Source organism: Chelonia mydas, chromosome 7 (assembly GCF_015237465.2).
Source record: "Chelonia mydas isolate rCheMyd1 chromosome 7, rCheMyd1.pri.v2, whole genome shotgun sequence".
Lineage (NCBI taxonomy): Eukaryota > Metazoa > Chordata > Testudines > Cheloniidae > Chelonia > Chelonia mydas.
The window spans coordinates 20,402,923-20,424,445 of record NC_057853.1 but is presented as its reverse complement, the minus strand read 5'-3'; the positions used below and the strand labels follow the sequence as shown (position 1 = coordinate 20,424,445).

The following is a 21,523-nucleotide window of genomic DNA, read 5'->3' as shown; positions in this document are numbered from 1 at the left end:
CCATCTGTCACAGGTTCGCTTGAACTAGCAGAGCAACTTGCAAAGCAGAGCTCCCTTTAATTTTACAGCACTCAACTGATATCCAACTCAGGGCTTTAAATTCAACCCTTTAAAACAAAACAATATTTTCCTGGCTACACTAAAAGATGCAGTCAAAGTTAGGCCCCTGACCAAGCTGGGCATTTGGATTAAGACAATGGAGAACCTTCCTTCCCCACATTCCCATCCCAACTTCACCCAGAATTCCCTTACCTAGAGGAAGCAGCCAGTCCTTTTTACCTTGCCTGCTTGGCTCTGATTGGCTTCTGCCTGCTTCCACCCCTTCTAGCTGCTGCTGGACCAATTATTGTTGGTTCCACCAGCAGCTGATCCTGGGTGGCCTCTCTAGGAGCTCTTGGAGGTCTAAACTCACTGGTCTTTTCACCCAAAAGGTGGGCAGGGTGTGCCAAGGCAGCAGGACTTCAATCATTCACTGGTTCAATCAAAATAAGCAGTCAGAGTTAGGCCTCTGACCAGGCTGTGCTTTTGGATTAAGACAGGGGAGATCCTTCCTCCCCTGTCCCTGCTTCATGCAGGACTGCCCTCCTGGAGGAAGCATCACACCCTTTTTTACCTTACCTCCTACACCCTGAGCAGTGTGACCTAGTGGCTAGTGCACTGCACTGGGATCCAGGAGACCTGGGTTCTGTTCTTGGTTCTGCTGGTGGTCTTGGGCAAGTCACCAACCTACTATGTGCCTCGGTTTCCCCATTGGTAAAATGAGGATAATAATACTGACTGACCTCCTTTGTAAAGCACTTGGAGATCTATGGTGAAAAGCTCCATATAAGAGCCAGGTATTATTATTCCAGCAGGGGGCATCAAATGCCTGGCACACCTCATCACCCATTCAGAATCTGACCCCAGAGTTACGGGAGGGCAGAGAATGAACCCACATTATTAGAGACTTCATGAGGCAATAAAGTTGCATGTATAGAAATTCTAGATGGACGGTGTTGGCGTTGTGAGAGTGCTGGGGAACTGTGCAGGAGAAATCCTCCTCGCTCAGAGGCTGTGCTGTGCTCTGTCCTGTTAATTCTTTCAGCTGCTTGAATGTATTCTCCTTCCCTGACAGGTCCATGGGACATGTGTGTGCAGACACAACACAGCAGGGAACCACTGTGAGAGGTGTGCACCATTATACAATGACCAGCCTTGGAAGCCAGGAGATGGAAAAACTGGGGCACCAAATGAATGCAAAAGTAAGTGGCGGGGGGCCTTAATGTGTCAGGGCAATAAATCACCGTCCAAGTAGGCAAGGCTCTATAATAGACAATTCACCCAGTTTGGATTTATGGTGCTCTTGCAGCAGATGGGGAATGAATTGCTAGGTAACTGCTAGAAAATCCTTTCAATCAATGTATTTTTTTAATGTGGCTGGTCTATTTGATCTATTGCAATATAGAACATACAAGGCAGAACTCTGCTCTTCAAAGAGAAACATTCCCTCATTCATTTCACCATTCCCAAGCATGAGTCTCTACAGAGCTGCAGTAGGCTAAGAAAGCTTAAGGGAATAAGTTTAATGGGGGGACAAGAAATGTTCAGTGATCTCTGTCCTTGGCATGTGCATGGGAACAAGGTTTCAGGAATGTTTTGATTTGAGTTGGTTCCAAGTCTATATTTAATATGAGATATAATTACATTATGTATTTATTAATAACTAGAAATGGATTTCAACCAACCTCCAGCCCCTCCCCTTCCCCAGCCCAAACAAACTAGGGCATTTGTGTGGTGAGAATCAGAATCCAAACTTGGATCTGGATCTAAATTTGTTTATACAGTGGTCTGAAACAACACCCCAGTTCTGAGCACTCCGAGACTTAGGGAGGTTTGATGTCTATATGGTGGACTCATCCAAAACCCTGGATCCAAACACCCCAGAACCTTGGAGTGAAGTCCAATTCTGGATCAAATCTGTCCATCTCTATTTTTTCCTATTCTAGCACTAAAGGTGTGCATACTTTACAAAACACAAAGTATAGCATTGCTGCCCCAAACAGTTTACAGTCTAAACTGGATGGGAAAAAAGCCAACAGTGTTTTAATGTGGGAGATTCTAACTGGAGCAGAACAGACAGAGTCGTAGCTGATCAATCTCGGAAAATAAAGTGGACTTTCAAGTTTATTAATGAGGGCTACAGGTTTACTATAACATATATTAATTTTAGTACAATCAGCTTGCATGCTTCAAGCTAGAATTGCAGGACATTGAAACAATCCTGAAAAGTCTTTATCTTTTTATTATATTTGCGTTGCAAAAGCAAAATTATGAGTGGCTAGAGCTGGTTGGAACACAGGGGAGGTTCTGCGGAAAATTTTGACAATATGGCGAAAAATCAAAATCTGAAATCTTTCAGTCAAAAACTGAAATATTTTGGCCAAAAAACAAAATGTTTCAACCAAATATTGAAATATTCTTATTCCAAAATGCTGTCACAGTGCCTCATGTGAGCTGTCGTTCAGTTGTCTCATGTTCCCTTTCTTCTCTACAGGAGGGCTGCCTGGTTGGACTGCCTCTCCATGGTGCCTCATGGTTTCCCCTCTTGTTGAGGAGAAGTGGTGTATCCTGGGAGTCGTACGGCTATGGTGCATCATGGAAGATGAAGTCCAGCTGAGGAACCCAGCCACAGAGAATGGGGAGATGAGCCAACTGAACTACAAATTTCATAAGGCACTGCGGCAGCATATCTGAATCTGAATTCTGGGCGTTGGGCCAAAATATTTCTGTTTTCAGGCATTTGGTTTTTTGACAAAAACAGACACTTTAAAAATAATTTAGTTGAAAACCCAATTTTCTGTCCAAAACCAGTTTTGACAGGAATTTTTCAACTCGCCATAGTAGTGATAGATCTGTTATGGCCCAAAGGGCTCAGTTCTACAGGTGGAAATAAACAGGACAACACGAAAAGAAGAGATGGTCCAAGACGCATAGTTTAGATCTAGATTTGGATCTTAGCTTTCCCAAAGTTAGGCAGTGTTCAGACGTGGGGTTTTGGTCCAGGCCCACCTGTAATTAAATTTAGATACTTAGATAAGGTATACAGTTCGTGACAATTGGCTTTTTCACCTGACTGTCAGTCTTTCTTGGGATTTACTAGGAGTTTCATTCTGCTTTGACATTTCTGTTTTTAATGTAAACCCAGGAAGGCAGGCAAAAGAAAAATGTTTGGCATAAATTAATTTGGTCCTAAGTTCATTTCAATTAAACTGTCACATAAGTGATACTGTAGGCTCTGTGCTTTATAAACATGAGTGAGAAATGCATTTCCCTGCTCCCTAACAGAGTGCCGCTGTCACAACCATGCTGATAGCTGTCACTTCAACCTGAGTGTTTGGCTGGCATCTGGGAAACACAGCGGTGGAGTATGTGACAACTGCAAACACAACACGGAGGGACATCGATGTCAAAGGTGCAAACCAGGATTTTACAGAGATAGGGGAAAACCTATGTCTTCCCCAGAGGTCTGCAAACGTAAGTCCAATATACTACAGTACAAATGAATGGTGAAAGTTGTTTAGGTCTACACGTTACAGAGTGAGCTAAGACTTGCAGCCCATTAAAAGTATCTACAGGTATCTGTGGAAATACATCATAAATACATTATCCTTTCCTCCGACCCTTGTTTGCGAGCTCTGGTTTCCTGGTCAAGGACACTTTCCTCCTGACCCTGGCACCAAAGTCTGATTTCGGTGTGGGATCGTGGAATGGTCTGATATAAAAAAAAAAAAAATTATTATCTGAAGCCATTCTATTTTTAGGGAAAGTTTTATTCTGGTTGCGTTTGCATTTAAAATGCTCCTATGCTAGCGAGGCACACATTTTATTTAGTTGGGTTTATCTGTATCTCACCCAAAAGGGGCCTACAGCGTCCATGGGTGTATGTTCTAACTGCTGTGAGGCTCCAAGGAGCCACAGGTTGATTTTGCATTCTCTCCACAGACAAACATGAATAATATTGGCTGCAGGGGATGGGTAGGGAGTTTGAGCCTCTGAGCTCCCTCCCACATCTGACACCTTTGATCCCACCTAGTATTCCCCAGGAAGGTTTCTGTTTGTAACAATCCGTCATTTCATTCATCTCTCCCTCCCCTTGGATACTTCCCTTTCTCTGCCTCTGGATGAAGCTTGTTCTCTCCCCTATGCAATCATGATTCCTCCCCCAGCCCTGTCCACACAGTCGTCAACACAGAAGAACTGCCTCCTTTGTCACCTATGTTCGTTCCCATTGTCAGCCATTGCGTCTGAAGTTCTCCTGCTCTTTTGGCAGCCCTGATCAAGGTTTCTCTAGACACTTGGGTTACACATGCGCTTCTTGCTGGGACCAGCTGGCCTGCGATAGCGCTTGATCGTTCCGGGCACAACATGCCCTATGTTTCTGATCCTTTGTATTCACCTTTCATTGGATCTTAGAGCCAGCTCTGTCTCCCCCCAGTTCTTTCTTTTTGATTTCTTAACCTTGTGACAAAGCTCATTGATCAGGGGAGGAGGCAGGGCTTCCTTGGCTGTCTTCCCAATTGTGTTTGATGATGCCCAGATTTCTAGGGATTTTTCTGCTGGTTTGTTTCTGCTCTGAGAGGACTTGCCGTATGCAAAGATTTGTAATGAGAATAAATTCTTGTTCCAGTAGATTAGATTTCAAGTCTTATGGCACCTGAAAGAATCAATGTACAAGCTCTTTTATTTGACAGCAAGGTGACAGTGTAGTAACCAGCACTGTGTGTAATATGAGATAATCATTAAGGCTAGGAACATTAAAGAGTAGCAGAGAAGAGAAAACATTATTTAAAAATACAGCCTATCTGTGAGGAAACCCTAGAACAGGCTGCCTGGGTGAAATCAGACCCTGAGCCTACCTACAACTCTTTTGTCCGGTCTGGGTACCACCTTCTCAGCACATCTTGCCAATGTTCTGCAAAATGAACAGGAAAACATTTCGGAAGGATGCAGTCACACAAGCAGAAATATACCCTGTTCAAACAGAGCTAGTCCTGTGGTGGCAGCATTTTAAGTAATAGCGTTTTTCCCAGCAAGATGGTTAATGCCAATAGAAGGCTCCCTGCAACTGTTCCCATCATGTATAACTTCTGCATTAAGACTCCAATTCTGCATAGCACTTATGCACATATGCATGACTTTAAGCATGTGGGACTGAAGTCAAAGGGACCACTCACACACTTAAAGTCACACACAGTGCTTAACTGTTTGCTGGCTCCTGACCTAAGGAACAGGTAGGCACTTTCCTCTCTAGAGAACCCCCCTAGTTTTCATGGCTGATTTGTGAACTGTGGTTGTATTTGTGTGGAGCAGGGAGAAACATTCAGTCTTCAGAGCCTGTTCAGAGAGACATATTTTCACTGGGTATTAGTCTATGCCCTTTTCTATCTTATTTAAAGGTGAAGGGGAGAATTCCTACAAAGACATTCAGTTGGTTACCTAAATGGGCAGCTTTTTGAAGTTAAGAGCTAAGCTCCACAAATTTCCCAGTGAGGGGTGTGGGTCGGTGCGGGTGTAAAATGCTGCATCTACACAGGTAATTTTCAGGAAATCTCCCACTCTTCTGCTATCACTGTTTAGCTCGACCAGTGACACCACCTATAAAGGCACTAATGGAGATAGAGCCCCCATACTCCGCCGATGCAACAGTTGTGGGGAGGAGAAGCATTGCACTGGGTGGAGCAACGGTAGGTTTGGTGGGGGGAAAGATTCATCCCACGGGGTCCCCCCTGATGCAAGTGCATTTACGGAAGCTTGGCACAGGGTTGAAGATTTATCCCATAGTGAACTTTAACCCATGGAGGTGCATTTCTCTCACACCTCAGCCTGCTGATCACGACCTGAAGAACTACCAAGTCTGGGTGAATAGCTTTGTGAAGGATTGGGCATGCCACCTCCTACACATCCACTCACGTTGGCTGAGAAAACCCTCCAAATAGTACCAGAGTCACAACATTAAATAACTAAATGTTTTCGGGAAATGATGAAGAGAGCCATAATGAATTGGTCACGGCAGACTGCACGGATGCTTTTGGGGTGAGCAACGTGGTTCTTGGCTTCACATTGGTGTGGAAGGGAGAAGAAATACAGGGGATTAAAACTCACCCAGTATTTACAGTAGACACTGAACTGGGAACTAACAGATGATGAAAAAGATGAATGAAACGCTGTGTTAAGCCTTTTGAGAAATCATGCTTTAAGAGAGTGCTCTTCCATCCAGAGCAAAGTCTCGGTTAAGCTACGACAGCCCCCAAAAAGTTAGCAGGACTCTGCTAAGGCCCAGAAGGAATCTTTAGGCATTAGTCATAATAATCGGCAGCATTCTTTCTTAATCACTGCTAGGGGGGGAAAGGGGTTGTATAACAACTGGCTGCACTGGTGCTATCCAGATCCCCCTTCCCTGACTTCTCCATTTACAAGACTGAAAAGACATTTGCTTTAAAAAAAAAAAATCCCAGCTGAGATTTAACATGTAAATATGATTCTGCCATTCCTTTTCATCTGGAGAGATCGCCTGTCTCTGACCTCTTTGCTTCTGCTGTTCCTGGCAGCTGGGGATGAATGGGAGCCAGGTCATGCACAGAGCCTTGTTTTGACACTGCTTAGATTAAAAAAAAAAAAGCAAGAAAGAAAAGGACATGAAAAGAGACACAGAGCCCAGCACACACCTGCTTGTTATTGCGGGTGACAACACAGGATTAAACAGTTTGGATATAGGCTTGTATGGGAGCTTTGAGTCAGAAGCCTCGTGAAGCCGAATCGTTTCCTAGCCAGTGGTCAGAAAAGCTGCTGTATCCTTGGCTCTTTCCTGTGGCTTATTTGGAGGCTTAAAGGATACTTCTGAACTGACACCATCTTTTGTATTCACCCTTTGCTTATCCAAGGGGGGAAAAAAAGCAAGTATGTAGGACCGTCAGGCCAAAGTCTTCAGGGAAATGGGCTTTTTACTCTAGCAATCAGCTTGAAAATTAAAATGTGTACATGCACACACACCCTATCAATAAACCTGTCCCTTCCCTTCCCTTCTTTCCCCTCTAGACAGATCTGTGAACCTTCCAGTTGTAATATTTGGGATTAATCACATCTTTGTTAGAGTCAATATCTCAGTCGGCCACACAGATGGTGATCACACCCGCACAGACTGTAGTGTATCCAATTTCCTTGATTTACGGGACATTGTTGAGTGGTTTTGGCCCCACATTTGACCTGCTTTAAAAATTGTTCGAATTTGGTTGGGATTATATTCCAGATTCCAAAGATTTTGTTTTGAAATTTGGAAAAGATTGAATCTGCTGTTAACTGTGTTTTGCACCGTAGTTTTGACAGAAATGAAAGGTTAGTTATCTCTGTCAGCATGTCTACACTGCAACCAGAAACCTGCAGCTGGCCCGTGCCAGCTGACTCAGGCTCACAGGGCTCAGGCTAAGGGGCTGTTTAACTGTGGTGTAGATGATCCAGCTCAGGCTGCAGCTCAAGCCCTGGGACCCTCCCACCTTGCAGAGTCTTAGAGCCCGGGTTCAAGCTTAAGCATCTAGCACTGCAATTAAGCATTCCCTTATAGCCCACGCTCCACGAACCCAAGTCAGCTGGCATGGGCCAACCATGGGTTTTTAATAGCAGTGTCGACATACCCTGAGAGTCTCTTACGTATGAATTCATTGGAGTACTACATGCCTGCTATATTCATGTTGGTTGGAACCACATTGTTGCAACTAATATTATAGTTTACATCTGTATCTAATTAAGATACAGCTGGAGACATCTGTGCTGAGAGCAGACAAATATTTATCTGCTTTATGACTGCTTTCATTCCTTGGTTCCCTCTCTGTCAACAGCATCCTGGCAAAAATCTTATAACTGCAGCTGCCAATAAAAATCCAAGTGGACATGTGGGATACTTCAGTGACCAACAACAGCCACCTCTAAGATACAACCATGTAATATTTTGTAGTGTAAATATTTTGCTGCTGTAAAGGGGAGAACCCAAATAAACAGGGCCCTACCAAATTCATGGTCCATTTTGGTCAATTTCATGGTCATAGGATTTTAAAAATCAGAAAGTTCATGGTTTCAGCTATTTAAATCTCAGATTTCACAGTGTTGTAATTGCAGGGAGATTTTGACCCAAAAAGGAGTTATGGGGGGGGGGTCACAAGGTTATTGTGGGGAGGGGGGGTTGCTGTACCGATACCCCTACTTCTGTGCTGCTGCTGGCCGGGAGCCCAGCTCTGAAGGCAGAACCATCGCCAGCAGCAGCGCAGAAGTAAGGAGGGCACGGTACGGTATTGCCACCCTTACTTCTGTGCTGCTGCCTGCAGAGTTGGGCCCTCAGGCAGCATCCGCCACTCTCCAGCCACCCAGCTCTGAAGGCAGTGGTGCAGAAGTAAGGGTGGTGTGGCATGGCCTTGCCACCCTTTAGTTCTGCGCTGCTGCTGGCACAGTGCTACCTTCAGAGCTGGATGCCTGGCCAACAGCTGCTGCTCTTCGGTCACCCAGCTCTGAAAGCGCAGAAGTAAGGGTGGCAATACCGTGACCCCCCCCCCTAAAATAACCTAGAAACCTCCCTGCAACTCCCTTTTGGGTCAGGATCCCCAATTTGAGAAACGGTCTCCCTTGTCAAATCTGTATAGCATAGGGTTAAAGCATAGAAAAGACCAGATTACACGGTCTGTGATGCGTTTTTCAAGGCTGTGTATTTGGTAGGGCCCTGCAAATAAACTAGCCAGCTCTGTGCCAGAATTGTCTGTCCACTGTCCCTAACATCCTTTGACAAAAAGGAGGTAAACCATCCATTGTCATGTTGGTTTGTGTTTCATTAGAAAGAGGTGGATGGAGAGAAAACTCAGGTTTGCCAAAGGGAAAAGAGCAAAAATCAGCAGAGAAAGACATTTTAGTTACAAACACTGGGAAATACAAAAAACTCAGTTTGTAAGAACTTACTTATGACTCTTTAATTGTGAGGTTTATCATCAAACCTGTTATGTTATTTGACAGATAAAACCTGGTCATCAACAGCTGCCCTTCAGCATGTGACATTCAGATTCATATTTTGGGAGTTACCTTAGCCTCAAAATTGTGAGTTTGGTCATAATACTCTAGAAGCCAGACAATGCACACACCCGAGTTGATACGCTAAATAAACACAGACTGAGGGAAGCATTTGTGAGCCACTTGTGTAACTCATCTGAAAGTGTCATGCATTTATTTGTTCAGTTTTGCTTTATGACCCGTCAAGAGCTGCCAAAGCTTCTAACTGGAAGCAATGCCTGCTTTTCATTTTTGGACCATCAACTTTCCTTAGTTATATCCCTGAACTAAATACATGCAGTTTTTTCTCTACCTCCCTCCTTGGCCTCTGCTATAAATCACAGCTCACTGGAGCACTTTCCCTTTGGCTGGGATGGTGAAATTCACATTCTCCACCTATCTGACATCCTGTCCTCAGCTAAAGTAAGCTAGCATAGCTTCACTGGAGTGACACTGATTTACACCAGCTGAGGATCTGGCTCCAGATACGGAAACTTGGAAAGACAAGAGAGAGACCGAACAATCTGTAAAGAACAGAGATAGATCCAAACTAAAACTCCTGATCCAAATACCAGTGAACTTTGGGAAAGCTGGATCCTAATGACATAATAGGGGAAATCAAGAACAAGGATTCAGACAAACTCAGACTGTGGCAAAGTTTGGATTTTTTTTTGTCTCAGATCTATCTCTAATGAGGAAAGCACCCATTTCCCATGTCCAAAGACCAAGGACAACATTTTCAAAAATGTCAACTAATATTAGATACCTCCATTTTTGGAGTGGTGTTCAGCACTTCTGAAAATCTGGGCCACAGTGTCTCAAGCTGAGCACCAAAAATCAGAAGCAACTTTTGAAACAGTGGTGCAAATGTGCCCTGTGATGTTACACCTGATTTTCAAATCCTGGTGAACAACAACCCTCAGATTGCTCTCAGGCTCAAGACTCCTGGGGGTGGGATAGCTCAGTGGTTTGAGCATTGGCCTGCTAAAACTAGGGTCGTAAGCTCAATCCTTGAGGGGGCCATTTAGGGATCTGGGGCAAAAATTGGGGATTGGTCCTACTTTGAGCAGGGGGTTGGACTAGATGACCTCCTGAGGTCCCTTCCAACCCTGATATTCTATGATTCTGTGATTACTTCTGTGTGACGGCAGCAGTAGAGCCTGATGCTACCGTGCCACTAGCCAACAAGCTCATCGTGTGGAATACATTGCTCATTATAGTATGCTTATTTTCTGTCTTTAGGCTATTGTGCTAAAGTTCCCTTGAAAACAACTGAATAGGATCCTTCTGCGGCACAGTATAATAATATTATTAAAAATATTGGCGTGAAGAACACAGCTAGGACAGGGTGAAAATATAATATCTAATGGAAGATCACAAGAAAAATGCCCATTACACAAACTGCTGGGCACTGCTTTTTCTCTTATTAGTATTCCCAAAAGAGATTTTTCCTTTCTAAAGAACAAACATGATGATGCGCATGAAAGTAAATCCATCATCACTGCCATTATCCTTCTTCATAGAGCTCCCTTCTTGGACAGGGATGTGTGGAACCAGTGTGTTCATTTGGTCTCTTATCTGTGAGCTCAGGAAGAAAAGTTGTTTGATCAGCAGTAGTGATAGGCAAACTTCAAAAGCACTGGAGTAAAGATAATCATCCAAAAGGCTGGCCCCTAAGCCAAACATCTTGGGTGTCCAACATCTGACTGGAAATCCCTGCTAGGGCAGGTCTTATCCCCAAGATTTTTGTTTCTTCCTTCTTGCAGGTGGATGAAATTGTGACATCTTGGCACTTCAGGCTTTGGTGCCAGCAGAAATCAAGAGGTATCACAATGTTCAAAAATGAGAGGGAGCTAAAATATGAGCTGGACCTGAGTTTGGGGTGAAGATTCAGCTCACGTCTCCATTTGTCCAAACCTATTCAAACATCAGATGTCAGTGGGCCAGATCCTCTCTTGTGATCCAGCCTGGTAGAGCTGCCCTGACAGCACAAAGGGGCTGGCCGTCTGCCAGATCTCCCCAGTTGAGAGTTCCCCTGGTGGAGAGGTGTCCCAGCTAATGCACAGTCAGCTCTGGCCTCACCCACTCCCCAAAGCCCCTGGCATGGAGACTTTGTTAGGGGCATGGCCAGAACACCACTGAGCTCCAAACTGTCTTAGCTGGCGTAGTAGCCCCTGGAGGCCATAGCCAGCTGCTCTACTTTACAGCAGCCTCCAGACTATTCTGATGTATGCCAGGGCTGGTGTTGAAATGGCACCAGAATCAGAGAGCCGCACCTGGCTCTTCTGTCCCCTCTCTCGCTGCACTCAGCAGTTAATGGTCATAACTGAAGTATACACAATGGGTTTGGAGATCTCTCTCTCTCCCCCTCCCTCTTGTAACGTATCCGTTGATGTGTGCATGCAAACTTCAAGTTCACATTGGGAAGAGAACCTACGGCCCTACAGCTCTCACTAAAGCAGAATCATGGACTCCTCAAATCTGGAGCTGGAAAAGGCCTATCCGGTTGTCTGGTCTGTCTCCCTTGGCCAGTGCAGAATTGCTTTTCATGTTGTACTTTTACTAGTGTTTTGTCCAGTTTAGTTTAAAATATACCTAGCAGTAGGAATTCCAACACTAGCCTGGGGAGCCTGTTTATTCTGATCTTCAGCCTAAATTATTTCCTCCTTGTTTTTATCTCCTTGCTTGGCACATCCTCTCACATATCACACTAGCAAATCCTCTCTCTCTTGTGAAAATTCTCCCTCTCGCTCTCTAAATGTTTGGGCACTATTATACGGCCGCCCACTGTTGTAAACATATCCCTCACGCTGCAATCAAGTGCCCTTAGCGCTAAACAGCCTGGCTTCTGACCCTTATGGTGCAAGTGTGCAGCACAGCGGGCACCTGAGAGGTCTTTGTGCGTACACAGAAGACTATGACTGATTTATATTATTTTATTGTATAGACCCACACTGGGCAAATCCTTCCCACCCACAGCCTACAGCCACATACCATCCAAAAGGCAAGTTCACAGATGGGCATAATGGGAAGCCCACTCTGGCGACGTATGCACCTTGGGGCCCCAGACATGGTAGCACAGTCAGGTGTTTTACAGATTCACTTGCCTGCCCCTCCCACCTCCTTGCAGAGTGAATCCACACCAGTAACACAGGCTACTGCATATCTGCATAACACTCTTTATTCGAGATTGGTGTAGGGGGATGGATTTGGGCCACAGGAAATGGTGCTGGCACATGAATCGGTCTCAGGTGAGCATTTAGCAGTTCGGGTTTTATTTTGAATCCATTGTTATGCTGAATGAGACAACACCCCACCAATACTTAAAAATTACATTTCCATTTTGAACCAAGGCTGCCTGAGAATACAATGCTTCTCAGTGCTGATGTAAGAAGACTGGCTTTGGGGAATGAGTGGGACCCATGGAGGTTATCAGCCTTGCAGAAACATCACCTAAACTGCTGACTCTTGGGATATCATCTCAATCACTTCTTATGTCTTGTTAGCTTGCTCCTGTCAACCTATGGGATCGGCCAATGCAACCTTCAGCAGAAGCTGGCGGTGCCACCCAAAGACGGGGTTCTGTTACTGCAAGCCAGGCGTGGCAGGCCCGAACTGTGACAGATGCCTTATGGGATACTGGGGCCTTGGAGAAAATGGCTGTCATCCTTGTGACTGTGCCAGAGACTGCGACCCCCACACTGGAAACTGTTTCAATGGGTAAACAAGGCCCCTTTTATGGGGAGATAATCCTTTGGCTCACTTTTGGGCCTTTAATATGAAACTCAGATTAACACTTGGAATCCTGCACAGATGGCATACATTCAAGGAAGTGGGGGGAGGTAATAGAGGAAACAAGACAGTTCTCTGCATCCACCTGAATTTGAATGGATTGCAGCACTGGGTCATTCAGATGCCATTTGACTGCTTCCATGTAAGTACATCCATAATACTCTTTAAAGGCAGTTCTGAAGCAAAGGTCTTTTCTAGTTATGATAGGTAACTCCATGACCCTGCTGGTGTCCGTGAAACTACTGTTTGCTTTAGAAAAAGTAAATGAAAGCATCTGAAGAGCTTGCTGTGCTCTGTGGCCTAGGTGAAACAAGTTGGAGAGTCTCACTCCAATTCCTAGTGTGCAAATATTCTCATCACATAAAACACAGACACACATGTGACTAATTGGTGACAGATTCAGCAAAGGCCAAGCCTGAATGGCCCACAGAGACTGAAGTACTCTTCCATCCATAGTGGTAGTCCTTTTAGATCACTGATGGTGTGAGGAAGCCTGCACAGATGCTACCAGAGCTCGTCATTTTCAACAGATAACTGCAGGAACTCAGTCCCAAGGACCATTAGTGAAGTGTTTCACAGTGTGAGTCAGTGAAGTTGAAGTATAAGCCCAGATACTGTAGTCTCTCTATAGGGCAGTGAGCTACGGTTTTGCTCTTATTTGCATTCAAGACTAGATGTGTGATTAAGTTTGCTCATCATGGCCTCTGAGGCCATGTTCCTTTCTGGCCCTGAATGCTGCTGGCATGTGGTAGTAGCTTCCTCCCTGCTAAACATCAGAAATCCTAACATGAGATTTTTCTTCTATGTCTGTCTCCTCCAGTTATGAAAATGAGCCATTTTTCAACATCCCCATGGGTGGGCGAATCCCTGACCTCCTACAAATGCCAGCCAATGAAAGCGATGAGTGGAAATGGAATGATCATGAGCAGGGATTTTCTGCATTGAGACATCCAGGTATGATTTAGCATTATAAAATCCATCGCTCAGTGTTTATTAAATAAATAAATAATTCTTATAGAGTGCTAGAAATAGGCACGGCTTTTGAACAAATGCATATATTTATTTTATTTATGATTTGTTTCTTCACATTTCTAAAATGAAGGTGTCCATCTAGTGTTCTGGGTGTCTATCCCATAAATTAAAAATCACAACATAAACAAAGGACTGCCTATAAAATATAAGTCTTCCCTCCTCTTTAACTACTTGAGTGAAGAGAGTAAAAAGATAGCTAAGATAAGTTCTCTGTCCCAGAGAGTTTACAGTCTAACACAAGACAATACACAGGACAGCAGCTCAGGAGAGGGTGAAGGAAGGGAAGAACGAGGCTGCTGCATCAGCCTGTGCTTCCCAGAGTCCACTGCTGTGCAGCCCTACGGCACCCTTCAGAAACTTAAAGCCACAATATAGCTGGCCCACATATAGCTGTCCAGTCTGATCCTTTGCATCTTTGTAGAACTATTCCCTGCACCATTTCCTCTCATATCCTATCAAAACTGCTTCTGCATATTGGAGATGTAAAAGTATGATGGTGGCATCCTAAGTTATTCAAATGTGGAGGCAAATGTGAGCATCCCATGAATGGGTCTGAGACTTCTTTGCCCCCAGCTCTGATTATTTGTCAGGACACTCCAGGATGAGTTCAAGGAGAGATCTGAACTGTGCTGGTTATCTGTATTTTCCAGTGCAGGTTGAACTATCCAACTTTGGCTTTGCGGTCAAGAAATGAAAAAGTCATAATTTAAATCAAATCTCAGTGAAAAATACGCTTCCCATTTGTATTATTCATTGATTTACATAGCGCCCTTTGGAAGCTTTCAATTGCTTTGTAGAACTACAGATGCTATATGTAGAAGGATCATTTGATCCATGGCTGAAATGCAGCCACCTGTGGGATGGAATGTAGGTGCTTTTAAGAACACCTTATGGCCACACTAAGCAACAATTCAAGACAGGCAGTAAAGAAGTATATTGTATTCAGCTAAAGTAAGAGGGAAATTAGTCCAACAGAATATAGTGGAACCTTTAATGCCTAAAAGTGGTCAAGACCTCAGTTTTACATAGCATATGACAGACAGCACCAGTTAGTTCATCGCTGGTTCTATACTGACTCAGAGGAAAACGTGCCTCCTGTTGAATCCCCAACATGTCCTGAAGCACCAGGGATTTTCCTTAGAGGACTTCCATCTAAGTACTGACAAAGCTTAATATTGCTTATCATATGACATCTAACAAGAGCATTATTTATATTACATTATTCACACCTGGATCTGATTCTGATTTATCTTTTGTTAGCATCGGTTTATGTGTAATGGACCCGATGCAGACCGCTTTTTGCTTCACAATGCGGACCAGATTTCAGAACCATTTTTGTATTGTTTAACAAGAACCAGCTTTGCAAATAACTGAGCTCACTCTGAAATCTTCTTTAACCATCTGTGTTTATTCAGATAATTGGAGCAACTTTTATACATAGATGTGTGTGTGTGTATATGAATGAACATCATTTGCTTTGCTTTTCTCTTTCATGTTCTGGCCCTTCTTCAACCCCTTGTGGTCTCCGGTTCCTACACTAGAAAAGTGTGTGTGCAAAGAGAAAGAGCTCGGAAGTGTCACTGATTTCTGCCAGATGAAATACGCATATGGTAAGTGACTGATGTGCCTTCATGGTATGATCATTCCAGTGTTTTCTTAGCTGGTACCTGTGAAATCATAGATCGGTTTCCTTCCTTCTTTTTTGTCTAGTGATATCTCCCAGTCCTGGGAAGAGCTGATCAGAGGACAGCATACTTCCTGTAATGATGATTTCTTCAATGCCAAACAAATCAACATGGCCTTCATGAACTCAGGCACATCTTACACCTATATGTGTATGTGCTGTAGACCAGCAGACCATGTCAGGACTCCTTTTTTCCTCTGGTGCTCCTCTTCTGTCTACACAGCACCTCCCTCCCATTTAGCAATAGAGGAAGGGCAGGGTGGTCAGGATCCCCTGACACCTGCCTGCTACTCCCATCACCCTGAGGTTCAGAACCCATTCTATAGGTCTTGCAGTAGGATTGCCACCCTTTTGCAGTTTGCCCTGCAGGATAAACTTGCTGTGTCTGTTTCTCAACACCGTATTTATCACCCTGGCAAATAACCAATTATGTCCTGTCATCACTCTGTGAAGGGTCATGGCCACCAAAAGACACCACATTTTGACTCAACATAATCACATCGTGATCAAACAAAGCCTATTTGTGGGATTAGCCTGTTGAAAGTTGGATGATCTTGCAAAATCAGGAGGAGTGGCAACCCTGTTAGGTCACAAATCAAAGTAGCTTTTTCCAGCTTATCATTATCATCTTAGAATTCGAGTCATGTGGCATTCCTGCACTCCAGTAGGAAATTTCCTGCCCTACAGGGTGAATTCCATTGCTTAACACTGAATTATTGTACAGCGGGCAGGAGGAATTTTAAAGGTTCAGGATTGTAGCTATGTAAATCTATTGCAAGCCTTCCAATGTCCAAACAAAAATCTGCCCAGGCTCTGAGTCAGTTTGCTTAAGATCATACTGTTGGCTGCTGGACTTTCTTTGTTTTTTATGGCATTCCTATTATCACGGGTTCCACTCACCACAGTGGCGCCTTCTGCTGGCCACCCTGGGGATTAGCTCTGCCAGTTGGTGCGCCCTCTTCCGGAGGTACCTCTCCTGTCATCGTCTCTGCCTGCAGATCTGCATCACTCCAGGAACCAGAGAGTCCTCTTCATGACTCAGCCCTTCGACTGGGTCACCATCAGTGTTTCCCCCTTCTGGGATGTATCAAAGTTCAATATTTAGGCCACTTCCCCAGTGGCTGATGGGGGGAAACCCAGGCCCTCCCACTACTCCTGGTCCTGACCCAGGGACCCTGAAGATAGCAACCTCCTGCTGTGACTCTTTAACTTCTCCCAATGCTGCTACATTTCCCTAGGCCACTTCCTCACAGCCCCAACACCTTCTTCGCCCTCACCTCAGGGCATTCAGTCCCAGCAGCCAGCCAGGAGCTCCCTCTTGCTCCCCCGGTCCCTGCCAGCAGCTGCTCTGTCCAAGGTGCTACAGTTCCCTCAGCCTGCTAGGGACACAGTCCTCACTCCTTGAGCTCCCAGCAGCCATTAACCTATTCTACCTTGCAGATCCTCTTATATGGCCTTGTTGGGCCTGGATTGGTTGTTCCCTGAAGCTTTTCTCTGATTAGGCTGCTTGGAGGACTCACCTCCATTGCTCCACTCTGGGGCAGGGCATGCTAGGACCATGAAGCCTCCACTAACCCCTTCCACTCCTGTGTGGGGTGGACACCCCATCACACTATACATACCCTAGAGGTTTCCTATGACTTTTGAGCTGTTGGCAGAAACCCATTGGAGATGAGCTGATAAAATTGGGAAGGGATTACTTAACTGTCTAAATTGAAAAAATCCAGCATTCCTTCCCCAGATTCATTTAAATGGGTGCTGTGATTGAACCAGAATGCTCATGTGCCCCTGACCAAGAGCCAGTACCCTGACATGACTGTTTGTGCCTCATCCAACAGTCCCTAACATTCTACCCTCTAGCCATATAAGGAAAATACCACTGCTTACTTTGAAATGAATTATTGGTTTGTGCCCATGTGTGTATTTTCTGGCAGTGATAAAGGCAAGAATCCTATCGGCTCATGACAAAGGAACCCATGCGGAAGTTGTAGTGAAGGTAAAGAAGGTCCTGAAATCAGGCAAAGTGAAAATTGCCCGGAGTAACAGAAGTATCTATCCGGAGTCCTGGACCAACAGGGGATGTACATGTCCCATTCTCAATCCTGGTAAGTATTAAATGCTTATGGCATGGATTCTGTGGGGAAAAGACTATGTCAGTTGTTAAGGTATTAATGTTCCCAATTCTTATTTCACTTTCACTAGTGTAAATCAGCTATTGAAGCTAATGAAATTGTATTGGTATGGCACCTATGTGAGAACAACACTAGTTGATCATACTGCTGGAATAATCCATTGAGGAAAAGCTGGTCCGGTTAACATAAAGCGAATGAACAGATTAGCAGGGTAAACCTGGTACTCTTATTGGAGTATTAAAGAGAGAAACATAACTGAGAAATCCTTTATTCAAATAGTTAGGGCTGAACTATGCCTCCCTGTGGTGGGTTTGCTACAGGGGAGTGGGCACAGAGACCCATTCTCCCTTCACTGCCCAAGCATCTGCACAGTGACCAGGCATAATCTGTTTCCCAGAGCTGGGGAGTGCAGGGCTGGGGGGCAGTTAGTCCTGCCAGCAGCTCTAGCAGGTTCAAACTGGTTCAGTGATGCCTTTCTGAGTTTGAAGACAGCCTGAAACAACAGCTGTGAGGTGTGAACTGCCCCAGGCATCTTAATGTATTGTTACTTCGAAACTTAAAGCTCACAATTTGCAGCATGTGGGAAACTCAAAATATGGGGCTAACATACAATAAATGAATTTAATGCCACAATAAATGAGACAGGGGCTTCGGTGCTGATTGGATTATTCATCTTTAGATTTAATTCAGTAAAAACATCCCTTTTAAACATTTATCTGTAGCCACCGCAGAATTCCCACAAGAGTGCCATAGAATCTAGGGCAAAACTGCCGTTGCATCCATGCCTTGCATCATATACAGTATGCATAGAGAAAAGGAAATGCAATCTCAATGTTAACCATAATGCAATCCTAGAATGTAAATAAATCCAGATCTCACATTTCAGTTCATTACTACATTAGATTTACGCTTCTGAATATACAGGTTTGAAAGAAAAAGAGAGAGAGTTAGAGAGGGAGGCATTGTCTAGTGGTTTACACACAGACTTTTGGTCCAGGAATTCCTTGAATCCCATCTCACGATGACTCCCTCTGTGGGCACGAGAAACCCTCTGCCACAATTGCTTCATGTGTTAAGTGGAGCTAATGTTTATCAGAACTTATCTACTTCACAGGGGACTTGGAGGATTAATTAGTTAGGGCTCAACTGGGAGCCTTGCTGTGCACCTGCACAGGGGAGGGGCTTGTATGAACTAGTGACAACACCAGAACGAGCAGCTATTCCCCCTCCCTCTCAGGTAGGCAGGGAGGGAGTAGAGCCACCCCATACCTCTGAATACCACACCCAAGATGGCACAGAAGGGGAAGTAACCTGTGCCAGCAAAAGGGCTGGTACGTATTACTTCCCTGCAGGACAAGGGGGAAATAGGAACCAAATGATGTCTTGGAGGCACAGGAGCAGCACTGCACAGCTTAATCTTTCCAATGCCCCTAGAAATTGAAAAGCACATCGGCGCTGATTTTTATTTTTCCCAGTGGGTGCGCTACCCCTACTCTGCCCAGAGGCCCTGCCCCCACTCCGCCCCTTCCCCCAAGACCCGGCCCTTGCTGCCTCTTCCCGCCCCTGAGCGCCCCCGGAGTCAGTGCCTATGCCAGAGAGGTGCTAAGCAATATTATTAGTAGCTGAATGGATGGATTTTTCAGCAGAGCCCTCACTACTGCCTTCTTTCCCATCAAGCAATTTAGTGGACTGGAGACAGAAATATTTGTATTGCCCCAGCTGAAATCCCATGTGGATAATTATGGGGAGATGAGCTAGAGAGCCCACGTAAGTGCCTTTAACTGTCCTAATTGGAGTCTGGAAATGTCTTTTGGACCCTGCTTTCTTTTTTTCATCCAAGTAGGCAGCAAAGGGCTTGATCCCAAGAGGTGATGAGCACCCACAGCTCCCACTCACTTCAGCAAAGGCTGCAGGTGCTCAGCACCATTTAGGATCAGGCCCTGAATGAGACAGGTAACTTGGTTTTCTTTTGGATGAGCTAAACAGTGTCTCCAAGGATCATGTTTCACTACTGTGCCTTACACCATGGAGAGTGGGGACTTATCCACATTCTAAAACAAAAACTTGTTAGATAAGTTACTCTACATTTTTTCCTCTGAACAGATTAAACACACTTTCATGCTGAGTGAAAGAATTCCTTGTATTTGGTCTGAAATCCAAGGCTTACCCTGAGCTCTAAGGCAAATTCTCATCTGAAATCAGACACATACAAAAGAGCCAATTGTTCTGGGATTGGCTGAGTCCAATCAAATCCAGTGTGAATTCTTCCAATCAGTCCAAAATGATTTGTGCCCTCTCAAAAATGATTTGGGTCTTCCATTATCTGTACCACCAGGTGAGGAATTGGGTTTGAATTTGCAGGGATGCACTATATGGTCTCTGAGAGCTGTACTTCAGCAATGTAACTCAGACTTGGTCAAATACATTTTACTGACTGTGGTGCAAATGGTTAAGGTATTCTCTTACACTTCCTGTCCTAAACTCTTTTATGGTATAGCTGTGGACCGTTAAACAGCTGCCGGGCTCCCTGCCCAGCAGTGGGAGCTGTAGGTCAGGGTTGGTGAAGTACGTGTTTAATATAGGGTTAGACTGTGTTTGACCCTTCACAGAAGCTCAAGGAGGGGAGAGGGCATAAGGAGTCCAGCCCCCTTGTTTCTCTTTAGCTGTTAGGAGTATGGGGCCCATGAAACACTATTGTACAGTTCTGATGCTAGCCAGTGTACCTGCAGTGGTGCACCTGCACACTAGCCAGTTCTTCACAATACAATAAGTTTATAAACTAGATTCTCATCACAAAATTATGCACTCGATTCACAAGTGGTGTAAATGAGCATAATTCTATTGACTTCAGGTTTCTATGCCGATTTCTACCCACTGAGAATTTCACTGTACATGCTCACTCATGTTGAGATTCCCTGCTTTTATTCGGCTCATGATTTTTACACACCCCTTTTCCCTTACTCCTGCATGCATATTAGCTTTTCATTCCCATCACTTTACTTCCAGCAAGGAGGGAGCGGGGTGGCGGTGGGAGGGGTAAAACGTAAGCAGCAGCCACCAATGCCAGTCCAAACTGCCACTGTCGTCAGCAGAGCTTTCTGCTGTGCAGGGTGATCTGGCTTCCTGCCCAACCGTCTCTGCAGCATTGTGTTGTATGTTCTTCCCTGGCTGATGACAGGAAGTCCATATTTAATCTCACAGCCTTTAGAGTTTAATCATAAAACTTTACTTATGAAGCTACCAATGGATTTGCTGTATGGATACTAAAGAAAGACCTTCTGCTTTCCACATTAGTAACTCCCAGCAGAATAAACTATTGAGCTGCCCTCTGCTTTGCACATGAATGAGCATTTCTTAAAAAAAAGCATAGGAAACCTAAGGATTTTTAAAGGCTGAAGTAGTATAATTTGGGGATAAATACTGCCCTCTCTCTCCCCTTCCAGGGCTGTGGAGTGCTCTGTCTGCAGTGAAATTGGTGTGCTTTCACTGTGCAAGGGGTTGCACAGCAGGATTTGGGGGAAGGGAGGAGTGAGCCAAGGCCAGTGACCCCATCACTATCAGCCTCAGTCCTTCTTAGGGAGTGGGGTTGCAACAGCAGCCTCTACTGAAATTGCAGGGCTGCTGAGTAGGGAACATAGGGAATGTATAATCCCTCAGAATCCCCTTTCACCACTACACATACTTGGGGGTATCAGGGGATTCGGCCCTGTGTTTTTAATAAACTTTATAGTATAATAGTGGGGTTTGTCCGCTTGAGTAATAAATCATTAGCAGTATCTGTGTCTTGCTAATGACCTGATCACAGTTGGGTGTCTCACCT

General features: G+C 44.7%; 1 protein-coding gene across 1 annotated transcript in view; it reads left to right on the top strand.

The window, feature by feature from the left end:
- The window catches only part of LOC102939649 (netrin-4), a 66,933-nt gene that overhangs the window by 36,629 nt on the left and 8,781 nt on the right, over positions 1-21,523 (top strand). Inside the window, exons 4-9 of the mRNA XM_007059957.4 lie at positions 1,115-1,241; positions 3,325-3,513; positions 12,570-12,783; positions 13,676-13,809; positions 15,429-15,497; positions 17,506-17,676. Coding sequence (XP_007060019.1) covers positions 1,115-1,241; positions 3,325-3,513; positions 12,570-12,783; positions 13,676-13,809; positions 15,429-15,497; positions 17,506-17,676 — 904 coding nt within the window. The remainder of the gene's footprint in view (positions 1-1,114; positions 1,242-3,324; positions 3,514-12,569; positions 12,784-13,675; positions 13,810-15,428; positions 15,498-17,505; positions 17,677-21,523) is intronic.